The sequence below is a fragment of the Lactuca virosa genome, chromosome 8 (genome assembly GCF_052849685.1).
Source record: "Lactuca virosa cultivar CGN04683 chromosome 8, Lactuca_virosa_CGN04683_v6, whole genome shotgun sequence".
NCBI lineage: Eukaryota > Viridiplantae > Streptophyta > Magnoliopsida > Asterales > Asteraceae > Lactuca > Lactuca virosa.
The window spans coordinates 328,130,732-328,141,494 of NC_136433.1; the positions used below are offsets into that span (position 1 = coordinate 328,130,732).

Genomic DNA, 10,763 nt, shown 5'->3' on the forward strand with positions numbered 1-10,763 from the left:
AGCTAATCATTGTACTATCTATGAAAAGACAACTAAGCAACCTTTATTCTTCGGTCGACTCCTCTTCGGTGTAACTCAAAACATACAAGGCTCTTCGCTGAGCCTTAACTCTTCGCCAGTTCCTTTGAATCATCAGGTCTTCGGTATGGATCATAGACTTCAGCTGTCGAGGGTTACTTTATGCTTTAACAATTTCCTCCTAAGTGACCTCTCAACATTCACCTTTTACTTGTTGAGTTTGAATAACTTAATCACGATCCACCAAAATACTCTGACTTCGAATATCCAGTTGATTTTTCTTTCAATTTCCTGCTTGACCTCATCAGTTGTGTATTTGGATTTTTTGGTTAGCAGAAGGATGTCTTCTAGTTGTTTCTTGCTACAACGATGGAAGGAACGGGCAAGGAGAAAGTTCTTTGGAGCACCATTGGCTGTTCGGAAGATAAATCCAAGGTCTGGATAGTTGCTGGCTCCTAGATTCAGTTCTTGTATTCCTTCGGTGATGAAGTGTGGGGGTTCGAGAGGTGGCATATCGTGTTTTTCCTGTAGAACAGGATGAATCTCGACATCAATAGTGGCAAAACCACTAAGCAAGGACCGAAGATAGGTGTAAACCCTTAGGTAAGGGGTCTTCATTTTATGTTGTTTTTCAATTTTGTGAATGAAGACCTTTGCAATCAAGAATAGCTCTTCGGGATTCATCTTTGGAAAGTTAGCCTACGTCCTGTAGTACTCTTTGGCAAAGCGCATAAGAGTATACTGAAAGAATTAAGCTTTGAAAAGTGATTTTGGTTTGTAGTTGGTGACAGCCTCCGGTGTGTCATTTGACCAGATCTCATTTACAGGTGCTTTCTCATGCTTGTTGTGAAAAAGAGTTAACTTCTCGAACTCCATGGGTAGTTTCTGGAATCCGGAATCCGTAGATCGAAGTATTCAAACACCTTATAGAACATCCCATTGGGGGACAGGGGAATGTCCCAATACATGTTTTCGCCTGCGGGAGAGTAGGCGAGATGAGCAACATAATCTTCATCTAGAAGTCTGTGGAATGGATTCACCCGTGAGTTGATTAAAGATGCATCAAAGGTTGTGTTGACTCCTTGAGCTTGCTAGATTTCATCGGCCAGTTTGGCAGCTCTCTAGTCCCTTTTCCTTTGTCTTTTGGCCAGTTTGGCAGCTCTCTAGTCCCTTCTAGTCCATTTTCCTTTGTCAAGACCGAAGAATAATGATGCTTAGTTGTCTTGTAAGACTATCCAAATCAGTCATAGGCATGGCAGTATGGCCACCCTAGCTACTCTTATTTTATATTTTATCATGTACTGTTTTGCTCTTTAAATACGTGATCATGTTGATCAATCTAAACACACCTTCACTTCCATTATCCTTCCTGTGCGTATTTAAAATATTAAAATACAGAAGTCTCTTTCTCAGATTATCTCTTATCTTATGTTGTTCATCATTTACTAACTTGGTCTTGACTGCAAGCCTTGTTACATATCAACTAAGTTTTATTTACTTGTTTATATTTTAAGATAACTTGTTGCTATATCATTTCTTTATTATTCCGCATTCTAGTTATTGTTGAGCTTTCTTAAAAGATCCATTGAGATTAACTTATTCCACATCTATCTCAAATATTATTCAAAAGTTAAGTTTTTCTTATCTCAACTGTGATTTCAAAAATAATCCATTAATTTTTACACAAAAACATCGAAATCAAAGTTAAGACAAATGAGTCTTTCATTGTCGTCCACTAATTTCTAATCATTCACCCTGTTAAAGCAAAAAAAGTACATGTAATTAGTATATTAGTTCTATAATGCATAAATTTTCACTTTTCTCGGTTAACCTATATCGACAATACATTAGTCTGTTTTCCGAAATCTTTGAATTTTATTGTGTTTAGTCTTTTATGTGGTCGTTTGGTATATTAATTTAAGTTTTAAGTGATGTAGGACAAAATGAAGCTGCACATTGTGGGGTGTTGAGGCAACTAAAAGGACATTTGATTCTATGAAAGTGGGGAGTGCTCAAATTTGGGAGAATTACAAAAAAGATCTTCAGATTTAATGCATGCTAAATTTGTGGTAGCTTTTTTGGCAAACCTTTTTTTATCTTATTTAGATACAATGGTTTTTATATGCTCACTAAAGCTATTAGATATATATACCCCACCTATTTGGTAGTATATGTCAAAATATGAGAAATTGCACCAAGTACACACAGATCTTTAATTATCAATACTAACAATAGGTGTTAGGAACCGGACCGGGTACACGCAGCGGAAACACACTATCACACACACACAAACTCACGAAAATAAAGCAAGAAGAACACAAGGATTTTACGTGGTTCGGATTCGGTGCAAATCCTACATCCACGGGCTGCAACTAGAGAATTTTATTAAAACTCACAAGATTACAATTGGCTTGACACTCTACACTTGATGTTCTCTCAAGTTTTTGCACACAAAATATGCAAAACATACATGCATATATATAGGTGAGAGAGCCGCAATTTGCACATGAAATTGAGTCGTCGTAACAATAGTACTCAAATGTGAAAGCCGCAAATGTTGAGTCGTCGTAACAATAGTACTCAAATGTGAAAGCCGCAAATGTTGACGTTGAATTTCCTTCCATTCACATTAGTCGTCCAACAATTGAATTTGATTCTTTTATTTCACATGCATAGCCACATGTTTTCAACCTTTCATATTTTACCTAACAATCTCCCACTTGAAACTTTGAACAACATGGTCCGTCTCTGTCATCCAACTCCAGTAATCTTAAAACAACCAAGTCTTCCAAGCCTCCAGTTCCTAAGAACAAGCTAAACTTAGTCCCATTTCTCTAATTGTAGCCGCCCCTCATCTTCAAGTACTAGAAGGGACAGTTGAAGCTCCCACTAGCTCCAACTCAGTCGTGGCTAATCCCACCACCGACTCATCCTCTGTCTCAACCGGTTTGGACACTCCACCAGATCCAGAGATACACCGAGGACCACTAACACTCTCCCAACTTTGCAAACTTTCAACAGGAGAGACTTTTTCAGTCTTAGTCTTCAAAACCCAACGGCTCTTTGTAACTGTACCCGAAACACACCCCGTGCTCCCACTGTCACAGAATCCCCTGAATGGTTTAGAATTTCTGACTCGTTCAGCTAACATCCCCTTGGCTCCAGAATTCATGTTTGCAAAATGAACTCTCTTAGCCGTAGATTTAGCGAACCAGATTTTGTCTTGCTTAACAGGGACGGTCATACTTCCCTCAGCAGATACCTCAACCATATACAATGACCCACACTTCATACCATGAGCAATCACTAGATTATCATTGATCACCCTCCATTTACCACCACAAAACCTTACTTCCAGTCCTTGTTTATCCAGCTGACCAACAGAAATCAATTTCTTCTTCAGCTCCGGAATCACCCTGACATCCTTCAGGCTCCATGTAGTTCCCAATGAAGTAACCAAATCAATATCTCCCATGCCCGTTACCTGAAGCATCTCGTCATTTGCCAAACGTACCTTTCCAAAATCTCCTTCTTTTAGATTCACCATCGTTTCCCCGTTGTCCATGGCGTGAAACGAAGCCCCTGAATCCATGACCCAAGAGTCCACAGAACTTTCCATATTGAGTATCAATGCATCATCCTCAGACACACTCTCAGCACCGGCAATGTTCAATTCTTTCTTTGGACATTGACTCTTAACATGTCCCACCTCTTGGCAGTTCCAGCATTTCACATTCTTCAAAGTTCTAGAAGAACTTTTTCCCCGACTCCCACTGCTCCTGCTATTCCCTCTACCTCTTCCGACATTTAATAAATCAGAAGAAGAAGATCCACCTTGATTCTTACGTCTGATATCTTCGCCAAGAACCAAATCTCTAACCCCTTCAAAAGTCATACCACTGGTCCCCACGGAACTCGTAACAGCAGTAACTGTTCCGGACCAGCTATCAGGTAGAGAAGCTAGTAGCAGCGAAGCTTGAGTCTCATTATCAAATTTAATTCCCACAGATGATAATCTGGACAGAATTGAATTTAGATTGTTAATGTGAACCGTAACTGAGCCTTCCTCATTCATCCTTGTAGTGAACAACTCCTTCATCAAGAACACCTTGTTAGCCGCCGATGGTTTCTCATACATATTTGACAGAGCCTCCATCATACCACGCGCCGTGGTTTCATTCATGATGTTGAAAGCAATGCTCTTCGTCAATGACAATGTAATAACCGCCTTGGCTTTCTTGTCCTTTGAGTTCCACGCATCTTCAGCAGCTTTTTTCATTTTCTCCGGTTTGTCTCCGAGTACCACGTCCAAGTCTTTCTGACATAGTAATGCTTCTAATTGCATTTTCCACCAGCTAAAATCAGAACCATTGAACTTCTCGATTACCACCTTGTCTTCAGCCATTATGACAAACAAGATACAAATCAGGTACACTCGTGCGTGATAAAAAAAATGATTGTACCCTCCAAACCTCGCTAATCTGGCTCTGATACCAGTTGTTAGGAACCGGACCGGGTACACGCAGCGGAAACACACTATCACACACACACAAACTCACGAAAATAAAGCAAGAAGAACACAAGGATTTTACGTGGTTCAGATTCGGTGCAAATCCTACATCCACGGGCTGCAACTAGAGAATTTTATTAAAACTCACAAGATTACAATTGGCTTGACACTCTACACTTGATGTTCTCTCAAGTTTTTGCACACAAAATATGCAAAACATACATGCATATATATAGGTGAGAGAGCCGCAATTTGCACATGAAATTGAGTCGTCGTAACAATAGTACTCAAATGTGAAAGCCGCAAATGTTGAGTCGTCGTAACAATAGTACTCAAATGTGAAAGCCGCAAATGTTGACGTTGAATTTCCTTCCATTCATATTAGCCGTCCAACAATTGAATTTGATTCTTTTATTTCACATGCATAGCCACATGTTTTCAACCTTTCATATTTTACCTAACGATAGGAGCCGGTGTTATCCAATATCCACCACGTTGTGGTTAATTTCATTTAAGATCACCATTTGGGTTAGTATGTGCCTATGTGGGTTATCTTTCTTTTGGCACGTCACGTTGTCTTATTTATGCATGCTATTATTTGTCATAGGTGATGTTTGTAACCTTTATGCATTAAAGCCATATTAATATCCACCATAATAAATTGAAAATCCAATAAAAGCAAACATCACCGGCCACGAATAATAACATGCACAAAACAACCTATATTTCCAAACGAAATATAGCTCACATACCTAAAGGGTGATCTTAATTAAACCAACCCACCCGATCACATCAATGAGAGTTTATTTGGCACCACCCTAACCCAAAATGTTAAACCAAAGTGCTTAATCATTTAAGTAAAAAAAACATCATCTAAGTTATTATTTAAAAACGACAAAACTACAAAAATGGTCCCTATTGTATGCACTTTTTCCGGGTTTTGGTCCAAACCCCAACTTTTGAGAGAGAGAGAGAGAGAGAGAGAGAGAGAGAGAGAGAGAGAGAGAGAGAGAGAGAGAGAGAGAAAGAGAGTCATTTCCAAATCCGCAACGAAACTACCTCAAACTCAGAATGGTCCTTTGGAGTAACACCGTTAAAACTAGGGGTTAAGTTTTTGTGAATTGAATAATATACCCTTCTTGGATTTTTTTTAACTTTCTTAAAAAAAAAAAAAGATAAGTGGAACTCTGACACACTATCTCTCTCCCCTTCTACCGCAACAAATAGTTCTCTCATTGTGGCTATGGTTCTTTTGCACAAGAGTAGATTAGATCTCTTTGAAGAGTAAGGGCGGTTAACTGTGAGTTTTTTTAGCAGTATCAACCCATGTAAAATGCACTTCGACAACAGTACAGAGAAGTAGGCAAGTGGGTTGTGGTGTCCTGGATTTTACTTTACATTTGTGAGAGAAACCAATTGTGTGATGAATCCATGGGTGAAATATAGGTTAAAGTAAATCCATTTCACACATGGCGCTAGGTAAAAGGAAAAAGTGTGGGGAAATGACATCATCCAAAAACTGTGTGCTCCAAACAGTTGATGCAGTAAACAATCTTCTATATACACTAAATACGTAACTTTAGGGACACTTGTCACCTTCGTGTGTTCCCAACTATCTAACCTTGTCTTTTATTTATAAAAAATGTTGATGTATATCAGAAAAATACAGTCTAGTGGAGAAGATGGATCACTAATTGTGGATTACTTCACTTACTCCTCAAGCATTGCTGACTATTTAAGATCAGCATCTCTTATTATAAGCCATGCAGGGATTTTAAGTTAATTTTATTGCATTGTTACAACATTATTTATATGACAAGGTTGGTGACTTATTTTAGGTTCAGGGAGCATATTTGAGACATTAAGGCTAGCCAAACCTTTAATAGTGGTAGTCAATGAAGTGCTAATAGACAACCATCAAAGTGAGTTAGCACAAGAACTAGCACAAAGGAAACATTTGTTTTGTGCTCACCCTCAAGCACTCTACAAACTCATTCAATCTCTGGAATCAGAATCCATCATTCCATACCACCCACGTGATGCCATTCCGGTTGCTAAACTAATCAATCGGTATCTGGGTTTTCCTTTAGATTGATCAAATCAACCTGATGATATATGTTGTGTCCATTTATTGAATTCTTGAATGCTCTTTTCCCCTTAAAAAACATTGTAAAAACTCAAATGTAAATATGTTATACCTCATGATGTTAGCGGAATTTGAATTCACTTAAATTCTTTCAAAGAGATTCAAACTTCACTTCAAATAATAAGTTTTTTGTAACAACAATAATACCCAAATACTACCATCTTTGTCATTTTGTACAAACATCCTATCCTATCTATGTTTTTCCTCATCATACAAGAAATCAATCTCCCCTGTTGACTGAAGATTTTGATGTGAAATCGCATGCATTTGAGGGACATCATTCAAAACCAAATACCCACTTTGCCACACTTGATTAACAACAAATCCACCTGAAAACAGACCCACATCAGCAAAAATAGTAATCTCAATAATCGATGACTCAACAGATAAACCCGAAACTTGAAAGCTAAGATTTCCAGGTATCATTGAAGGACTGTAACTGTTTATCAAAGTTGTATAAACTGTCATACTTCCATTACTATTATGAAAAGCCACAAGTGCTTCAGATCCAACCATGCCTATTTGGTTCGGGTTAACCGCCCATGCAACTGTTAAAGTTAATTCAGATTTTAGTTTAATGCACGTTGTTTTTTTACATTTGAATAAATCAAAGTTCCAGTGAGTGTGTTCCTGGTATTTGGCATGTAGTCAAGTTAGTTCCTATTTTTTAGCTAAGTCCTAGTATAAGTAGAAAGGCAAGTGTACGTTGGATATTATCCCCTCTTTTGTTTTTGTTGTTCAGTGAATAAAACAGTAATACTTTGCCTCAGACTATTCCCCTATTCCTTTACTTGTCTTCTCTGCTTTCTGTTCACTCTGAAGCTTTCTTTAAAGCTGTTTTTCCAGTTTTACCCTTCCTGTGATTTACAAGATTTGCCCCCTGTGCATTTCATTATATTGTCCCCTGTTTTCTTGTTTAGAAAAGACTTTATTAACCCTGCAAAAACCGACAATTGGTATCAGAACATTCCTGGTGTATGCCAAAATTCCAGCCTCGTGAGATAGAAATGTCAGGAAGTAATGGAGAAAAAGATGGTCAGGTCACACTACATTATCCAATGCTGTCAAGGTCAAATTATGCAGCTTGGGCAATCAAAATGAGGGTGTTTATGCAGGCCCAAGGTTTTTGGGAAGCGGTTGAACCTAGAATAGCAAATACAGTGGTAGAAGTGAAGAAGGATAAATTGGCTTTGGCAGCCATTTATCAAGGGATACAAGAGGATCTACTGTTGTCCTTAGCTGAAAAGAAAACAGCCAAAGAAGCTTGGGAGGCTTTGAATACTATGTTTATGGGGGCAGATAGAGTGAAGACAGCAAGAATACAAACCTTAAAAGTCGAGTTTGAAGCTTTGAATATGAAGGAGTCAGAAGCTGTAGATGAGTTCGCTGTCAAAGTGAGCAATATAGTAAGCACCATGCGTACACTGGGGGATACAGTTGAAGAATCTTATGTAGTGAAGAAACTACTAAGAGCAGTCCCTCCTAAATTCCTTCAAATAGCCTCAACCCTGGAGCAGTTTGGGAGCTTGGATGAAATGACAGTTGAAGAAGTGATTGGGAGGCTTAAAGCCCATGAAGAAAGAATGAAGGGGCATGGTGATACAGATGAAAGAAAACTCCTCTTAACCCACCAAGAGTGGACTGAGAGAAACAAGAAGAAAGGGGAAAGCGGTTCAAAGTCAGTACCAAAACGCAACCGTGGTGGGTAATCACGAGGAGGAGGTAGAGGCCGAAGCAGGGGTGGTCCAAGTGGTGGTCGAGGTGGTCGTGGCAGAGGTGGTTTTCACCAGCAGAAAGAAAGAAGTTATAATGGAGGCCACTGTCAAGATAAGATTGAAATACAGTGCTATAACTACCAAGAGTTTGGGCACTATGCAGCCGAGTGCAAGAACCCAAGGACAGAAAGAAACCATGAAAGTAATTTGATCTAGGAAGACAATGAACCAGCCTTATTGTTGTCATCCTTTGAGACTAAAGAAGAGACATGAGAGGTGTTCTTAGATGAAGAGAATGTGAACCCAAAGCTAAGATCAAATGGTGATATTGTGTGTGAATCAAACATGTGGTATCTGGACACAGGGGCAGCAACCACATGACTGGAGAAAGAAAGAAGTTCCAAGAACTAGACACCACAATCCAGGGTTCTGTAAAGTTTGGGAACAACTCAAATGTCAGAATTGAAGGAAGAGGTATGATTATTTTCCAATGAAAAAATGGTGGAGAAAGGAAACTAAGAGAAGTATACTATATACCTGAGTTTTGTAGCAATATCATAAGCCTTGTCCAGCCTTCAGAAGGTGGAGATGAGATAAGAACCAAGCAGAATTTTCTAAGAATTTATGACTCCAAGATGAGACTGCTCATGAAGGTACAAAGGTCACCAAATCGCCTGTACAAGATAGAGCTAAAAGAAGTCATCCCAAGATGTCTAGTTGTTGAAATCAATGACCCAACCTGGCTTTGGCACACAAGGTTAGGTCATGTAAACTTTGCTTCTTTAAAATCAATGTCTGAGAAAGGGATGATTGAAGGCATTCCAAAGATGGTTATACCATCCCATCTATGTGAAGGTTTCCTGGTTGGAAAACAATCAAGAAAACCATACCCATTATGTACAAGCTTCAAGGTACAGAAAAGGCTTGAATTGTGTGGACCAGTCTCACCTCCTACACCAGCAGGAAACAGGTACTTCATGCTTCTTGTGGATGACTACAGTAGGGTGATGTGGGTATACCTGCTAAAGACAAAAGATGAAGCCCTTCAATCGTTTAAAAATTTCAGAACTAAAGTGGAGAATGAAACTGGTGAGAAGATCAAAACTCTAAGAACAGATAGGGGTGGTGAATTTCTGTCAAATCATTCACCACCTATTGCAATGAAACAGGACTCAATCGACAATTCACCTCACCATATTTCCCACAGCAAAACGGGGTGGTTGATAGGCGTAATCGCACAGTGATTGAAATGGTGAGAAGTAATTTAACAACGATGAAGGTTCCACACACGCTATGGGGAGAAGCAGTGAGTCACGCCATGTATGTACTGAATAGAATAAGTACGAAAGCACTGAATGATTCCACACCCTACAAGATGTGGACCGATCGCAAGCCTCATGTGGGTCACTTGAGGGTGTTCGGATGTCTTGCGCACATGATGATTCCCAAGAATAAATTAAAAAATCAGATGATAGAAGCAAGCGTGTCGTACATTTGGGAATTGAAAAGGGAACGAAAGCTTACAGGCTGTTGGATCCGAATACTGGGTCGATTCATATAAGTAGAAATGTCGTGTTTGAAGAAGGTCAGACATGGGCGTGGGACCAAACGACAATGATACAGGGAACGCCAGGCATGAGCTTTACCATTGAAGGTTTTGACTTTGACGATGAAGACTCCATCGGCGACCAAAATGATACTGAAGAGATTGGGTCCATTCCAATCACGCCTGATGGACTAAATAATGCTTATTCCCCAGTTAATATGGACTGTACTGATAGTGAGTCACAGCCCAGTTACCAACTGGACTCTCAAACAGGCCCACACGGTAGTACTTTGAGTCCGACGAGCCCACCACCTACACCAATTGCGCCGATCTGACCAAATACGTCTAGTACCGCCTCAAGTTCCACCGTTGGCGGTGCCCCCAAGAGATATCGTTTACTCTCCGATTTATATAAAGCCACATAACAACTAATGATAGCTCAAGATGTTGAAGAACCAACAAATTATCAAAAAGCAAAGAACAAGGCTGAATGGGTCGATGCAATGAAGGCAGAATTGGCAACGATTGAAAAGAACGATACTTGGAATCTGGTCGAATTACCAACAGGAAGGAAAGCAATTGGCCTGAAGTGCGTATTCAAGGTAAAGCGAGATCCAAAAGGTAACATCCTGAAGCACAAATCCAGAATTGTAGCTAAAGGATACGTGCAAAAACAGGGTATCGACTATGAAGAGGTGTTTGCTCCAGTAGCTAGAATTGAAAAAGTCCGAGTCATTTTGGCTCTCACAGGCTCGAATGGGTGGCGTGTACATCACCTGGATGTGAAGTCGGCATTCTTGAATGGACACCTAACTGAAGAAGTCTATG

At 39.6% G+C, this 10,763-nt stretch overlaps 2 protein-coding genes across 2 annotated transcripts; one reads left to right on the top strand and one right to left on the bottom strand.

Moving 5' to 3' along the window:
- Positions 1–6,863: 6,863 nt before the first annotated feature.
- LOC145131776 (cytochrome b561 and DOMON domain-containing protein At5g48750-like) lies at positions 6,864–7,190 on the bottom strand. The gene has a single exon (XM_079066431.1). The coding sequence runs from the start codon at positions 7,188–7,190 to the stop codon at positions 6,864–6,866; it is 327 nt and encodes a 108-aa protein (XP_078922557.1).
- A 491-nt stretch (positions 7,191–7,681) lies between these two features.
- On the top strand, positions 7,682–8,383 carry LOC145131777 (uncharacterized). The gene has a single exon (XM_079066433.1). It carries the CDS (start codon positions 7,682–7,684, stop codon positions 8,381–8,383), a length of 702 nt encoding a protein of 233 aa, XP_078922559.1.
- Positions 8,384–10,763: the final 2,380 nt, after the last annotated feature.